The sequence below is a fragment of the Zalophus californianus genome, chromosome 6 (genome assembly GCF_009762305.2).
Source record: "Zalophus californianus isolate mZalCal1 chromosome 6, mZalCal1.pri.v2, whole genome shotgun sequence".
Lineage (NCBI taxonomy): Eukaryota > Metazoa > Chordata > Mammalia > Carnivora > Otariidae > Zalophus > Zalophus californianus.
In genome coordinates, this window is record NC_045600.1 from 102,298,065 (window position 1) to 102,315,923 (window position 17,859).

Below are 17,859 nucleotides of genomic sequence, written 5' to 3' on the forward strand. Positions count from 1 at the left end.
ATATTGCCTGGATCCTCGGACAACTAAAGGGCTCTGCTGAGGGTGTGTCTCTGAGGAAGAAAAGCAGGATTCTATCTTCAGAGCAATAGCCTGGCTCCAGACGTGGTCATTCCTCCTCACAGGTCAAATAAAGGCCCTCTTTTGGCACCGAGTTACCCGCACTCTCCACCCATCCAGACTATGCTCACATGCAAGGACTAGCAACAGTATCTCAAACTTCTTTTTCTGTTAAAGCCTTTGTGATTTAAAACAAAACAAAACAAAATGAACACCTTACTGATCATTCAAAATATATATTTAATATCTATGGGGATTTTGTGAGAAAGAGGGAATAAAAACTTTAACACAACGCACACTTCAAAATAACAATTATAAACTTACTGTTTTATCAATAACTAAAATTTGTAACAGTCACAAAAAGGTAGATGTGGTCCAAAGATCTTGTTTTCAAATGAAGAAACTGAGGCTGAGGGAGGCAAAAGGATTTTTGGGTGGGGTCTTTTGATTTCTAAATTTATAGTACCACACAAATTCACTCTTGCTTTTAGTAAGTGATCAAAGGGATAATTCAACCATTTTTTTGTGTAAGTAAAAGTTATAAGTTGAATAAAGTAGAATAATGGGGACAAGTATTACAACAATGGGGTAATTTTATTTAAGTAGTTAATAGGTTGGGATACTTATTACTAGCAGGAAAGGAGAAGAAAATATGGAATTGTCCAAGTTTCACTCTGCCTTATTTGGTTCCTGCAGTGTACCATATCTGGTTCAGCTCAGAGTACCAACTGAGCAGGACATGGGTAAACTGTTTGTTGATGACTTGAAGTTATGTCTAATCAGGGATCGTAGACAGAAAAAGATGAGAACTTGAAGACTTACATGCTTTATTGAATGAATGGTAGGACATGAGACCAACCCTAATACCATTATGCAAAGCTCCCATATATAGGCTTCCATATATAGAAAAAGCCATTCTTACTCTGATGGACCCAAGTATTTGGGACTGAGTTCAATAGGTGGAAGCCACAGGAAAACAGCTGCATGCTGAATATAAGGACCTTCCAACCAGGGACTATTATAATTCTATAATTCTATAACTACTATAGAATTCTATGAATTCTATAATTCTATGAATTACTAGCAAAGCTATCTTTGCTAGTAAACTGCTACAATAATTTAAGTACAATTAAAACAAAGGCCTCTGAATGTTTTCTCCTAAAAAAATGATATTAAAATTAATCAATTTGACATAAAAATAAGCACTATTGGTGCTTCTAAAAGAGCTGCATTATAATTCAACACCGATTGAGTCATTAATTTTAGGTAGAATGGGCAATATATTCTTATTCGCCAGTATAAGTCATGGGTAATCGCTCTTTATGGCCCTTACAAAACAGTGTTTTCAATAGTATCCATTCACCATCTGGATTGTAATAATAGTCATGCAAGATTTCCACTCTATTCATTTGGGGTCAACTCAAAAGAAGCATTTTCTAGATCTCTAAACTTTAACCATAGGAATCTTTAACATGGGCAAGCAACTGTTTCCTGCAATGTATTTGTGGTCAATAATTCCACATGTATTAAAATGTCACAAAGATCTTACAACTATTTCAGAATCTCTCAGAAGTATGACTCTCTTATCTTAAAGAAAAAAAAATCTACTACTGACATAACAGTTACTAATATTCAAATGACTTCAGAGTCTAGGAAATCTTTATTTAAAAAAATTAAGAATTCTGCTAATCCTCTATTCATGACACACACACCCTTTTTCTTAAACTATTTTTGAAAGTGTAAATCAACCTGAATTGAATCAGATAGGGAATATTTGATCAGAAGTGTCACAGTAGGTTAAGAATCTTTAACAGCACTCCATAGGGAAGGGAAGTGGGCCCTGTTCAAATGTGGCTTAATTTAAACCATCAATAAGTGCTTGCTTAACTGATTTGCAGCAGAATCCTCTGATGAAGCTAAAATGTTGTAGCTTCCATTCAAATCGCAATCTTCAAACACCTGCTCATTTGTTACATTACTACTCTATCATACGATGTACTGTGCTTAAAAATATCATTTCTTCCTTGGTAAGCCCCTATCTAGTTGTGATAAAGTATGTATCTTGGGCATTTTTCTTTGCTTCTGATATCAGTAGAACTCTCTAATGGTTTGAATATGGCTGAACACCCTGCATTTGATTCTTCGTTCCAGCTGTATGTTAGAAAAGAGGCACGTTTTATGTCTTATACCCAAAGTTTTTATTTCCTAATTTTTATACCTCAAAAGCTATCTTTGCTAGTAAACTGCTACAATAATATTAGACCACACATAACAAGTCTCTAGGAAAAAATAAATTTAGACAAAGGGCCAGTTTAGATTTTGAATGTTACTATGGGAAATAGTTGTGTCACTGTTAGACCTAAAACACAGATGAGGAGAAAATACATAAATAATTTTGGGATAAGGCTATGAGGTTCTAAAAGAAACCCAAGAAGCTAACATTGGCCATGTTCATTCAAAAGTGACCCAAGTATCCTTGTTTCTAGGAAGAGGTGGAGATAAAAAAGGGAGGTTGGTAGGTGTTAGATCCTAATTTTAGCTCCTATCTCACCATAAGATCTTGGGTAAATCATCTAGTGTCTTGTTTCTGTTCTATCTGTAAGATTCATTATATAGTATAATATCAAGATCGTTGGACTTGTTCTGTAAAGGGTCAGATAGTAACTATTTTAGGATATGTCAGCCATATTTGTTCCGTCACAGCTATCCAACTCTGCCACTGTAGAGTGGGAACTACCACAACCAGGACAAATGAATGGGTGTTGTGTTTATTTACAAAAACAGATTTTTTTGACCCCCGAGTTATAGGATGCCAAATGCCAGTATAAAATCTACTTAAGAGAATTTAATAATGGAAATGTACTGTAAAAAGAAATAAAATGATATATAAGAAAGGAAAAAAAAGATGTATAAAGCTTAAATGATGACAAAGGAGGAAAGTGGTTTGAGAAAAAAAAATGGAAGTATAAGATAAATATTTTTTTAAAAGATTTTATTTATTAGAAAGGGAGAGAGAGAGACTGCACACAAGTGCGGGGGGGGGGGGGGCAGGGGAAGAGGGGCAGAAGAAGAGGAAGAAGCCGACTCCCTTGTGAGCAGGGAGCCGGACATGGGATGAAGGCAGACACTTAACTGACTGATCCATCCAGGCACCCAAGGTAAATGTTTTCTACAAAAACAAACAAATCCAAAGACCAAGATCTGAAATCTATTTTTAATGAAAATTATTTATCATGGAATTTAAACTACCCCTGGGAAACTTTAAGCACTACAGTCAATCTCTGGGGAAACCATTTGGTTCTTCAAGTTAAAAAAAAATACTGAGAGCTGAATCCTCTTTGTGAAGTGTTCACTATTATCCTAGTGGATACTATCAATGCAGAGGATCATGTTAGCTTATTTCATTACTATTCAAATTATTTTCCCACTAGAGGTCAATTCTAAAAACTTTTCATCCACCAGATAATTAATATACAAGGGGGGCAGAAATCATGACTTTGTTCTAATTTGTATTTTTTTCTCCAGAGTTTTCACAAATCTTTATGATGCATCATCCTATGGTAATATTTCAGTCTCCTGTATGTCAACATCAGTGACTCTGAATATTTTATCAGAACAATTTTCCAGTATAACTGTAAAATGGAACATTGGCATGGTCCGAAGTAGAAGAAAATTCAGTTGCTCCTCCTGTAGTTTACGTTTTTTTCTAAAATTTGGGAAGCAACTTTAATAAATTGATAATTTTGAGGGTGTACAGATCTACAATCTCTTATCTGAAACCCTTTGACCAGATGTGATTCAGAATACAAAGCTTTTTAAATTTTAGAAAGGCAATATGCTTCATACACCACATAGCTTCTACACCTCCAAAGAAGTCTGGAGCAGTACCCCATAACTGAACATATTAATTTTGCTACAGCCCAACTCATTTATACCAAAAATAATAAATGCCAAAATTAGCCAAATGTCATTTCAGATTTTTCCGTCAAATGTGTTTACTTCAAATTTATGAAAAACTTTTTAGTTTTCAGGGCTTTTTTGAATTTGGTAAGCGATGGTGGGTCTGTTGTATGTAAAAACAAAACAAAACAAACCCAAAAGGCCTTTCTAAAGGCTTTTTCAGATCTAAGAGACCCACTATGTTGACTATTTGAATGATACAGCCTTGTAACTCAAGATACTTTCAAGCATGAATTCAAGAATAAGCCTAAATTCTTCCACTGTAGGCACAATTACCAAGAGAAATGTGCTCCCCCCTCTGCTCCGGTGAGTTTCCCTTTCTTTTCAGAACCAACACATAGCGCAGTGAACCCACTTTCATCAGTATTAGTGGACCTTCTGGCAGTAATTCTCAACCAAAAGGACTTGTGCCTCGAAGAAGACAGTTTTCTCCCCAGTAAAAAGATGGTTCTTGTAGCTCTGGTACTAATTGCATCTCTATATTTTAACTGGCATAGATATTTGTAGAACTCTTCTTTAATTATTTTAAGACCAGAGCATTAATCTTTAGTCCTGGCTGTGTGCCTTAGAAATGCAGGTTGAACACTTAAAAATACAGGTAGAGGTAACACCAGATCAACACACTTAGAGGCCTTAAAGCACAAAACAAACCAAACAAACAAAAACCCCCAAAAATAAATAAAACAAAAAACTGAAAAGATAGTGTCCTCCCTCAAACATAATTCAAAATCATGAAACACACGTAAGTAAATCCATCTCAGATCAGATTTTTCATATGAAACTTGGTCTATGCATCTTCCAATATTTTGTTTGTTCTTATTTCGATGCCCCCGCTTTGCTACAGTCCACATCATGCACCTGTTCTTCTTATTGCATAATCCAGTACTAGGAGCGCCTTCAGATCTGTAGTCTGATCTCCCAGCAAAGGGACTGGGGGAAGAAGGGGAGAGAAACAGACTTGGTGGAAGCCTCCCAGACTACCATGCAGTCTAAGAAAGGTTCTGCAAGGCCACTGAAGAGTCTTCAAGCCAGTCAGCTATCAGAGGAATTCCTGTCTCCAGGAATGGGCCTGCCCTAGTATCCTTGCCATACACCCACCATCAATGAGAGAGAGAAACCATGGAAAACATAACCCAGTGCAAAAGCAGCCAAGGATTTCAAAGTGTGGGAGCAGGGCCCTTGTCAAATACATCCCCTTGCACTGGAGACCTCAGTACCCTCCAGCAAAGCCTTTCCCTAACTAGCATTTTTTAAGCGCTCCATTACTATTAATTTAAGTCCCCACTATTACAGGATTAGGAAAGGAAAAGGGAAAGACATAGAAAGGAAAGGTAAGTGTTATATGAATATTTAACACAAACTCACAAAGTCTTCACACTTGTAAACAATGCACCAAATATTTTATTTCTCTCAGTAGTTCATAAGCAAGTAGTTAACTCTCAAAGCATTTTTAAAAACACAAAAGACATTATACTTTACCAATGAATTATTTCTGTCCCAGGGGATTAAATCAAATTAAAATGTTACAAACATTTGAAAGTTTATTTTTAAGCCAACTGAGATGATGAAATTTATATATTTCTATAAAAAATTTTTAGTTCAATGTTTTGTACATGCCATCAGTACAATATGGTTTCCTAAATATTTAGAACATCATCAATAGCTGTGATTCCTACGAAATATATAACCAGATACCTCAAATTCCTGATTAAGTCAGCTTTAAAGACACAAAAAACTAACACATTTGCTATGAAATTCTGTTTATGATACTCCCTGTAATAAGTTGCGATTAATGAATGATACAGAAATTCTGTTTAAGGCTAGAAGTTTTATATATGACATGTCCCTTCACAGAAAAATAAATGATGTTGAAAAGGCAAAGCCCACCATAACTATATCATAGATCAAATATCAGTTATTAAGTTTTATATCCTCCTTTTGGAGTCTACAGTAATTATTAACTAGGAAAAATTTAAAAAGTTTTAAGGTTGGTCTTAAAAAACATCAATAAACATAGTAGAAGCCTGACCACCTATCAACAAAAACAGAGCAAACCAGGTATGTCCACATCTTCATTTCATCATTAATTCAGTGATTTGAAATAAATGTCATGTTAAAATCATGAGTGAATGTAAAGATTCGTTCAAGGTATATACTTCTGAGCATTTTACAAATCTCTGATCAGCATAAGTGAGATGTGGAAAGGACAAAAATAATGCTGCATTGAACTGATTCTCATAAGTTTGTTCCCTCAAAGGACATGCTTACCAGGTATTTTCCACAGTGTTGTTATATATGCCTTATTTTATTTATACATAAAATAACTAGAGATTTTTCATTCTTCCTAATAAGTATTTAAAATATATTTCTAGGTATGCAATAGGATTATTAGTTTATGATGCGCTTAAAAATCTTTCAACTTATAAAAAAACAATTTCTAGAAATATAAAAATATTGAGCTTTTCATATCTCTGAGTCTTGAAAAACATAAAGTACAATATTTCCATGTATCAGCAAGTTAAAATTGTGCCACTTAAGTTCATCTCAAAGGAGCATGTAAATAATTTCAGAAGTTTTATGAAGGCTACATTACAGAGCACAGACCACAGATACTTTCAGATTTGATTCTCCATATGTTTTTATATTCTAATGCAAGGAAGAAAAATAAGCAGCAAAGTAAAACATGTTTTTATTAGGAGAAAAATAATGTTTTCATGAAAAGAAAATAGAAAACATGTCATCTCTCCCTTTAGTGGCTTTTCTTCAGTTATCTGATTTACCAAAAATAGGATCTCAGTTCAGTTACCGAACAAATTACCTTTAAATAAAATATCCAACACCTGTCCAAAGGTTTGTCCAAACCTTCTATAGCTCTTTTCTTATTCTTCAGCAAAAACTTTAATTAAAAACAGGTCCATTGCCCTTTGTTTCATAACTTTAACATTAATGGAAACTTCACTCTGAGTTTCAAGTGATATTTCTTTGAGGGCCTGACCCATTTAGGTGGCAGTGTAGAAGTGAGTTGCTGACATACAGATGGTTACAAAATTAGAGTCAAGCCTAAAGGGGAAAACATGGAAAATCCAATACCTGCAATCCTAGAAAAAAAATTCTAAAACTAAAGGAGTGCTTGAAAAATTCTCTTTAACAAGATAAAGAAGAGTGATTTATAGACAAGACTGATTGGTTGGTTTTTCTCCCAGTAGCAGCCCCCTGGGATCTGTGATTAAAATGGTATTTGGGGCCTGAGAAGTTTCAGTGAAGATTGCTTCATCAATTTTTGCTGGTGTCTCATTGACTGTGCGTCATCAATGGCATTATATACTTTCTGTAAAATAAAATATTTACTATGAATGGTAAAGACAAGTACAGGCTCATGTGGAGGAGAAAGGCATGAAAATAAGAGCTGAATGAAGCTCTCAACACAGGTCCAACAGCGAAGGACAAGAATACACGGTCTATACGGGTTGTGCAAAATAAGACCCTTCCACCCGTAAGCCCACAGTATATTATTTTAAGCTCACCTATCCATCCAGAGTTAAAACTGGAAAATCTTTCAGGAGAAATAATGGGTATTACTATAATAGATTTTTAAAAAAATCTTGCAGCTCAAAAAAACTAAAGGGGCATTCTTTAAATTGTTTACCTCTGCTGTGGTGGTGTCCCGAAAGTAAATGTTCCGACAGCCATGACTGACACTGTCTTTTTTGTGGAACAGACCCTGCTCCTGTTTCAGAAGAAACAAAGACAGAAAAGAAATTATTCTGGGGAAGGAAAAAAAAAACCATATCCTTTAATTGGATGCTTAAATGTCAATTCTATTTTATAACCTACAGACTAACCAAATATCCATATTCAGGTATGATAAGAACTAAATCATTTTGGTACAAGGATAGTGGTTCCATATGTGAGCTGTTAGAATTTATGAAATTGGATGAGTACATATCTATCTGGATAAAATAATGGCTTTCTACAGGCTATGATAAATAGCCTACAGAAACACCACTTGATAACTCACCACATCTGACAAATCAAAAAACCCTTCCTTCATTTCCTTGGCTGATAGATAAAATTCTTATATAATGTAAAACACATTGAGTCAGTTCTCACCACTGATGTGAAAGAAAAGTGATAACTGAATATATATGCAGAGTGACAGAATCTTCTCTGTTTTGAAAACCAGGTTTCATATATCAAGGGGCTCTTTCAATTTTGACGTTCTACACAATGAGATAAGGCTGAAATGCAAAAATGGTATTGTTTCACAGTTTCTTTTATTTGTAAACTTCTATGAAAAGAAAACATAAATTAAAGGGTAATAGTACCTGCATCTCTATTAAATTTTATGATAAATGTTTTTCAGATAGTTTCAGTAATAGAGATAATATCATTATTGTTTAGGAGAAAATACATACTCCAGGAATTACCATCCTCAGAATGACAATTTGTAGTTTTTTTAAAGGGGTGAAAATAAATTTATAATATATATGAGAAAAATGATACATTTCAGAGTAAAGTGGGCCTGAGAACTAAGCAAAGGGTTGGGGTATCATTTCTGCTAATTACTTGCTATGTAATTAAAAGTTCTTCTTTAGAAAATGATGGGAAGGAAGAGTATTATCATATACTTAAATTGTATTAGTATCCTGTAAGTGCCAAATATGATAAAACATGAGTGTTTTAGATATAATATTTATAATAATCTCCTAAAAGCCTAAAAAAGGGCATGTTCCAAAAAGCATCTAAGATTACAGCAAAATATTCCTATGAAGTAAAAAAACAAACAAAAAAACTGTATTTACTAATGCTTTATTCTACCAAAAAAGAAAGCATCAACATCCTAATTTTTTCACTGGACACTCAACACAATCAAGGACTGTAAAAAAAATACAGTACAGAAATAAATTGATTATACATCTTTCCTTACATTTCACCATATTATAGTAACAGTAATATAATCATCATCATAGTGATGATCCTTCAAACACTCTGTGTAGTTAACTGTAAGGCAGCCAGAAAGCACTGGTTTCCACTCGTTTAACAAAGTCTTGGCTCTAAACATGTGATTCATGTTTTCTTACCTTGACTGAAATTTTTAGCAGGTTTCCATGGACACTGGGAGGAAGTACAAAATCTTCAAATGGACACTGCCAGTCTATGGACATACGGCCGAGGATTTCAACTTCATTTATACACAACACTCGCCTATTTTGCAAAAGAAAACAAAAACACTCAGGTAGTCATAAAGATATTAATTATTCTAATATTTCACTCTGTGGATGTCATAGGCAGTACTCACTCAGTAAACAATATAACCTGGCACTAAAAAAAAAAAAAAAAATCAGTATGCTTCACAATTTTAACACTTCACATTAAAAAATAAAAAATCTAGGTAACTGTCAAAAAGCAAATACAGTACCTACCAACTAACACGGCAGACTTTCAAAAATTCCCCTTCTGCAAATCTTGCAAAATTCAGAAAAGTGTCCTTTTTTTTAACTGACCGAAAAACTGAAATCATCTTTGAAACATGTAAGGAACAGGCTGTACTCTCATCTGGGAAGCAATAAAGGCAGAAGCCCCTGAAAATGTTTTACTTGGAAAATTATTAATTGCTCTTTACTGTCAATCATTTATGCCTCCCAGTCAAGAAAGAACGTGCAGGAAATGTCACAAACCTCAAATGTCAGCAAAGATTCATTTTAGGCCTACTAATAAATATCAGGTTTGAACACTTTAACAGTGACGTACTGTATCACAGAGTAGGTATCCCATTTTACTCAATAGCAAAAAAACATGGAGGAGGAGGGGAAGAAGAAGAAGAAAGAAAAGGAAAGAAAAGAAAAATCGTCCTTAAAAAAAGGAAAAAGAATCCTTAAAAGACAACCACATTGATTTCCCAGTGTGTGATTCAGATTAATTACTGATATAACCATACTTGATTCTGAAGTTTCTATTACAGAAAGTATAACTAGGAAAGTAGAGGAACTGATAATTCTACAAATATCCAGGGTGCTGGAGAAACAAAGAAGGTAGGATTTCTGCTTGAGAGGCACTCCTAGGTTAGAAGGGAAATAAACATGTGAATATATCCGACAGCACAGTGTGATGAGTGCAGAAGCACAGTGTGAGAAAAATTCTTCAGGAGCACCAGAAAGAGGGACTGATTATGTGGGTAAAGTATGTGGTATAAGAGTGGACTCTTGAAAGAAAGTTCTCCAGGTGGGAAAGGGCAGAGACAGTCCAGACAAAGGGAGCAGAGCATTGACATAAAGAGGAGTATAAGGGAAGGTTTATTTGATGAATGTAGAGGTCTGTAGTTGGAATACTAGATCTACACAGAGGTGAGAAAATTAGCTTAGTGTCAGATCGTGAAGTTTTTTTGTGGGTATTTTTGTTGTTGTTGTTGTTGTTGCAATTTTAGTAAATTTTGACTTAAATCTATAGGCAATGGGAAATTTCATGATCAAGTTTCCTATTTTAGAGTCATGGCCCTAGGAAGGAGAGGTGGGATAGACAATCAAGGTAGAAAGTTACTATGCTAGTCCAACCAGGAAACAGTGAGAACCTCAGTTAAGGCAGCAGCTCTGACAAGGGGGGAGAGCAAGCTAGGTTCTAGACGCTTAGAAGTAGAGCTGAATGAACTTGGTGACTGATGGAGGGTGGGGATGGAAATAAACCCCCGGCACTGTATTTCTCAACAGAGGAACAACAGGAATTTAGGGCTGACTTGGGACTGCTGTGTACTGTAGGAAGTTCAGCATCCCTAGCCCCAGCCTACAAATACCAGTAGTGCCCTCTCATCCTTGTGACATCCTTCAACACCACACCATATTCCGAACAGTCTCAAGGAAGCAGATTCCATTCCCTCTGCCTCCTGTTCCAGAAGAGAAAGAATCCCAAGAGCTAAGAGTTACAGATAACTATTACAAATCACTGTGTCAAATGCAAATTCACCATTCCCACTGTCGTTAAATTCTCTCTTCTCCTGACCATGCCAATAATAATATTGTTCTCCTACCACCCTAAATCTCTGTCATTCTCTTCCTCCTGTTCCATGTTTACCATCTTGGTCTTCTATTTGACACACTCTCTCAGAAAATCTCCAAGATCTCAACTCCAATCCTTATCCGAACTCCAATGACCTACACCTACATTTATAATCTACATCTGTATCTGTCCCCTGACTACTGAGACACCTCTACTTTGACACCTCAAATCTATGTCAAACTCACTAAATTCAAAAACAAATAAAAATAATCTTTTTCTTTAAATTACTGTAAATAGTAATACCAATCCTCTTGGTACTTGAGCCCCAAACCAGAAAGTCATCTCATATTCCCTTCTCTTCCACATTCAATCAGTTGCCAGGCCCTGGTCTCTCAAGGCTGCCCCCTTATTATCTGTCTTCATTATTTTAGTGTAAGCCTCACTGCTTCCTATTGGGATAATTGCCACAGTCCGTGTGGCAGACAGACTTCTATGATGGTCCCAAAGATTCTCCATCCTCTGGTATATAGGCCTATATAATCCCCATGACTATGAATATAATGGATTTCTCCCCCAAGATTAGATTTTATTATAAGGCACAGGTGATTTTTTATTTAATTTTATTATGTTATGTCACCATACATCATTAATTTTTGATGTAGTGATCCATGATTCATTGTTTTTGTGTAACACCCAGTGTTCCACGCAGTACGTGCCCTCCTTAATACCCATCACCAGGCTAACCCATCCCCCCACCCCTTTCCCCTCTCAAACCCTCAGTTTGTTTCTGAGTCCATAGTCTCTCATGGTTTGTCTCCCCCTCTGATCCCCACCCTCCGCTTCAATTTTCCCTTCCTTCTCCTAATGTCCTCCGTGCTATTCCTTATGTTCTACAAATAAGTGAAACCATATGATAATTGACTTTCTCTGCTTGACTTATTTCCCTTAGCATAATCTCCTCCAGTCCCATCCATGTTGATGTAAAAGTTGGGTATTCATCCTTTCTAATGGCTGAGTAATATTCCATTGTATATATGGATCACATCTTCCTTATTCATTCATCTGTTGAAGGGCATCTCGGCTCTTTCCACAGTTTGCTATTGCGGACATTGCTGCTATGAACATTGGGATGCATATGGCCCTTCTTTTCACCACATCTGTGTCTTTGGGGTAAATACCCAGTAGTGCAATTGCTCGGTCATAGGATAGCTGTTTTTAATGTGAAGAACTTCCACACTGTTTTCCAAAGTGGCTGTACCAACTGGCATTTCTACCAGCAGCGTAAGAGGGTTCCCCTTTCTCCACAACCTCTCGGTGGTGGTTTCTTTGTTTCTTGCCTTGTCAATTTTTGCCATTCTAACTGGTGTAAGATGATATCTCTGGTTTTGATTTGAATTTCCCTGATGGCTAATGATGATGAACATTTTTTCATGTGTTTGTTAGCCATTTGTATGTCATCTTTGGAGAAGTGTCTGTTCATGTTTTCTGCTCGTTTTTTGACTTGTTTTTTGGGCGTTGAGTCTAAGAAGTTCTCTACAGATCTTGGAAATCAGTGCTTTGCCTATAGTGTCATTTGCAAATATCTTCTCCCTTTCTGTGGGGTGCCTCTTTGTTTTGTTGACTGTTTCCTTTGCTGTGCAGAAGCTTTTTATCTTGATGAAGTCCCAAAAGTTCATTTTTGCTTTTATTTCACTAGCCTTTGGAGATGTATCTTGAAAGAAGTTGCTGTGGTCGATGTCAAAGAGGTTACTGCCTATGTTCTCCTCTAGGATTTTGATGGATTCCTGTCTCACATTGAGGTCTTTCATCCATTTTCAGTTTATCTTTGTGTATGGTGTTAGACAATGGTTGAGTTTCGTTCTTCTGTCTATAGCTCTCCAATTTTCCCAGCACCATTTATTGAAGAGACTGTCTTTTTTCCACTGCATATTTTTTCCTGCTTTGTCAAAGATTATTTGACCACAGAGTTGAGGGTCCATATCTGGGCTCTCTATTCTGTTTCATTGGTCTATATGTCTGTTTTTGAAGGCACAGGTGATTTTAAGAAAAAGTTTATCTGCATGGGGGTCACATAACTACAGGGGCCCTTTAAGTCTGGGCTGGAGACTGAGAATCCAGAGTGTGGTTGCTGGGATGAAGATGCAGAAAGCCACATGGCAAAAATGAGGGTAGGTTCCAGATGCTGAGAGCAGGTGCCCAGCTGACAGAGATCCAGGAAACTAGGATATCAGTCTTACAACTGCAAGGAACTGAATTCTGCCAACAACATTTAAATGAGCTTAGAAGTGAATTCTTTCCCAGAGCCTTCAGAAAGGAAGTTTACACCTTGATTTAAGCCTCTGAAAGACCCTGAGCAGAGTGCCCCGCCATGCCATAGCCTACTCCAGAACCAGGGAAACTGTGAGACAGTAAGTCTGTGTTGTTTTAAGCTGCTAATTTTATGTTAATTTTCTGTGCAACAATAGAAAACTAACCTGGTCTCTAACTGGTTCCCGACTCCATTGTGATCCTCCTCCAATCCAGCAGCCAAACTGCTGCCAGAGATCTTTCTAAACTGCAAACCTCATCATATTAGTCCTTGTGTATAAGCCTTCAGTGGGAGTGAGAAAAAGAGGGACTTATGTGTGAACTATATGTACATACATCTATGTGAAAGGCTGCAATCATGAGCAATAAACTGTTTATACTTTTAAAGAAATTAGTGATCTTCCATCACATTAATGATAAAATCTATACCCTTCAGATGTCATGAGCAGACACCTATAACTTATTTCACCTCCCAATGCTTCCCCACCAACACTCTGTCCAGCCATTTCAAATGATCTTGCCGTTCAAAGTGCCATACTGTTTTATCCCTGTCTGCCATTTACATGTATGAAGACCCAGCTCAAGTACCTCCTCCCTAACACCTTAACCCTGACACCTTGGTTCCCACCTTACTGGACCAAGAGATTTTCCCGTCTTCAGAGTCTCTGTATATCACTTTATCTTAGCACCCAGCACACTGTGATGTCACTAATAATGTACAGGTCCCCCTTTAGATGAGGAGGGAACAGAAGATATCACTATTATCTGTGTCCCTATTTCTGTCAGACATTGATAGTGCAATGGTTGGAATGTTTATATCTTCCCCCAAGTCATACATCAAATCCCAACCCTGATGTGATGGTATCAGAGGTGGAGACTTTGGGGGTGATTAGATCATGAGGTTGGAGCCCTCAGGAATGGGAACAGTGCCCTTATAAAAGACAGCTGAGAACACTCCCTCACCACTTTTGCCATGTGAGGATAGAGCAAGAAGACAGCCGTCTATGAACCGGGAAGTGAGCCCTCACCAGACACAGAAACTGCTGGCACACTGATCTTGGACTTCTCAGCCTCCAGAACTGTGTGAAATAAATGTTTGTTGTTTAAGATGCCTGTCCATAGAATTTTTGTTACAGTAGCCCATACAGACTAACACAGATGGTTAAAAAAAAAATGTCTATTCAGAGAACAATTTCCTAATGAAGATTACTAAAATAAAATACTAAGCAGGAGTTAGGACCAACTAGGGGAGATATGGCCAAATAAATTGGGTCATGAGAACTCGTATTTTCTTTCTAAAAACTGATGAAAAAAAAATTCAGACCAAATTTTGGATGAATTTCAATATGGAAAAATTAAAAGCCCTATATATATTGGAAAACTCAAAAAGTAATCATAATATTAATAATACATTGGGTAAAAAGGGCTAATATTAATTTATAAAATGTTACTTAAATTCAGTAAGAAAAAGACCAACATAATAAAAAATGAACAAAGGATATGAAAAAACAATTCATGGAACAGAAAATATACATCGATGATGAATGTATAAAATGCTCATATTCATTAGCAATCAAATAAATGCTAATTAAAACAAAGAACTATTTTCTGCCCATTAAGTTAGCAAAAACAAAGTTTAAATAACACTAGTCTTAGCAAAACTCACAGGATAAAGGGCATTCTCTTACACTGTTAGTTGTATGTAAAAAAAAAATCAATATAATTGTTCTGATAAAACAAGTTGGCAATATATAAAAGGGTCTCAAAAATCTTCAGTTTCTAAATCAGCAATCTCACTGATAAGAACTCATCCTAAGGAAATAATTATAGAAAAAAAGACTTAGCTGCAAAGACGTGTTTATAATATTGGGAAGAAAACACTAAGTATCAAATAGGAAGGCAGCATCTGAATAAGTCAGAATATATCCATAAATACAACAGTACAGTCATTAAAAACCATGTTGTCTAAGAACATCTAATGGTCTGGGAAGATGATCATAATACATTGTTTGGTGAAAAACCTAGGTTAGTTAAATATACATAATATATTTTTTGTAGTTTTTACAAAATACATATACTGCAGCTGGCTGAAGAAATACATAGTTTTTACAAAATACATATATAGCCAACTGGTAGGATTGCTGGTAAAGGCTATTTTTAGGGGTTATCATAATTTATGATTCAAATGAGGACATTTTTAAGAATGAAAGGGGTGGCTACTAATAATTTCACTGGGACAAAAAGTGCAAACCAGCTCTGTCCTAGACAAACCACAATGTATGGTTACTTTATTTTCATCCTTTAAATTATTGTCTTTATCAGGGGTGGGCAAACTACAGCCTGTGAGCCAAATCCAGCCCATGGCCTGTGTTAGTAAATAAGATCTTACAGGAACACAGCCATCCCCCATTCATTTACAAATTGTCCATGAGTGTTTTCCCACCACAAGGACAGAGCTGAATAGCTGGGAAACACAGTATGGCCGTCGAAGCCTAAATATTTACAATCTGGCCCTTTAAAGAAATTTTGTTGACTCTTGATCTGTATTATCTACAATGCAAATAAGCATAAGTCTAGCAATGAAAGAGTCATTTTTTTTAAACACCAAAAAGCTGTGTGATTAGATTTAAAATTACTATGATTTTTCATTTTACTTGAGGAAAAACCAGATATATAATGTATACAGTAATATTCCCACAAAATACCTAAATCAAACAAGTTCTAAAGTATTATTACCAGAAACAACCCCCCACCAAAAAACCCCTGATTTCCATTACCTAGTGTTGAATTATATAAAAGGTATACAATTTTAAAATGAATTAACACATTGTCATTCCAGCTAAGTACAACATATAATACAAATAAACATTGTTTTTGGCCTAATCTAATGGATAAAATACAAAATTATGGGGATAAAAAAATAAATGATTACTTGTCCAATCAGTAAAAAACACTTTTTAGATTGTTTTGTGAATATTTTTACTTAATGGACAAATCATATGACTGGTTGGTTAACTCCTTGAAAAAGCTCATGGTTTAAATCAGAATCCTGTCATTTTAGTTCTCCTTTTTCTTCTTCCCATCCGAATGTATTTCAATGCAGTAGTAAGGAATCTAACACAGATTTCTGTCTACTGTAAGTACTCTTAGTCCTATGAAATACATAACTTAGAAGGTTTTGAAAATTATTAACATATAATAGTCATTTTGAAATACGTGATATAGGAAAAATCTCAGGAAAATAAAACTTAGTAGTTTAAGTTCTTTTATTTGGAAAAATTACCTACCACTCCCAAAACACTTAGAAAAAAATTAGAAAAACACACAGAAGTAATACCATCCTTAAAAAAGGTAGGCTAATCATCTAAAATAAAACCTAGTAAGAAAAGGTGACTCATGAATTCAGTCTCCATAGCTGGATTTACAATTCACACGTAACAGTATGACTATTACACCTACAAAGTCCATTCTAGACTCCACTCAGTAGCTGTGTAACTGGGATAACACTCTAAGTCATACTAAGTCTCAGTTTCAGCATCTCCAAAACAAGAGGGTTGGAACGGGTAACCTTAAAGGACCCATCTAGACTGTATTTTTTTGATTTAATGACAATGAACATTTTATAATTTAAGTGTAGTTCTCCAAATCCTCTGCCATTTTAGTTTTCAAAAGTCTTATCATCTATGTAGTTTGCATTTGAAAAAATGTCACTTGAAGTTAATACCTATTTGTAACCATAAGGATTGTCTTCTTGCTTCCAGAAATAGCACAGTGGTATCGATAAGTCTCTCCTTCTAACTTTTTGATATGATTCTGAAAAGAAAACAAGACTCAAGATTTGCATAGTACAAGCATCCAAATAGTATTTCCAATACTATGTATTAGTTAATTATAGTAACAGTGCTAGTTAGGGAAAAAATTATTAGAAACAAAGGCACAATATTGGCATGTGAAGCTAGAAAAATATTCACAGCATGTTTATAAATTAACTTCCACTGTGCCTTAAACGACAAATCTGTATTAAATGCTTACTAAGTGATCTTCTGATAAAATATATCCTCATTCTGTGATAACTCAGAGGTTTAAAAATATTTAGCAGAAATAATCACACATTTTCATTAATGGGTGTGACATTAACATTACAGGGGTTCTTAATCTCGGGTCCATGGAAGAACTCTGGGAGGTCTATGAACCACCTAAAATAGCATGTATCATTTTGAAAATGTGGTTCTGCAACTTTTTTCAGAGGATGGTTCGTATTTTTCATCAGATTTTTTAAGTGGTCTGTGATCCTTCTCAGAGGTTAAGAACCACTGATTTACACAGAGATAGATATACACATAATAAAATTCCAAGATAACCGATATTTACTGTTTTTGAGAATTTGGTCTTATAGATTAAACATGCATGAAAAGTACATGTATGTAACAAATTATATTCTTGATAGAAAAGAAAATATAATGTCAATATTAACACAAAGAATTTCTAAGATTTCAAATAGCTGGCACAATTTATTGCTAAAGTCAATAAACAAGCATTAAGTAA

At 35.5% G+C, this 17,859-nt stretch overlaps 1 protein-coding gene across 3 annotated transcripts in view; it reads right to left on the reverse strand.

Moving 5' to 3' along the window:
* Window positions 1–5,400: 5,400 nt before the first annotated feature.
* Window positions 5,401–17,859, reverse strand: part of VPS13C (vacuolar protein sorting 13 homolog C) — a 182,293-nt gene continuing 169,834 nt past the window's right edge. For all 3 annotated transcript variants that reach the window (XM_027572704.2, XM_027572703.2, XM_027572707.2), the window contains 4 exons: window positions 17,039–17,127; window positions 9,099–9,222; window positions 7,664–7,744; window positions 5,401–7,345 (listed from right to left, as the gene is read on the reverse strand). In XM_027572704.2, the coding sequence (XP_027428505.1) occupies window positions 7,244–7,345; window positions 7,664–7,744; window positions 9,099–9,222; window positions 17,039–17,127 (396 nt within the window). In that variant the 3' untranslated portion in view covers window positions 5,401–7,243. The remainder of the gene's footprint in view (window positions 7,346–7,663; window positions 7,745–9,098; window positions 9,223–17,038; window positions 17,128–17,859) is intronic.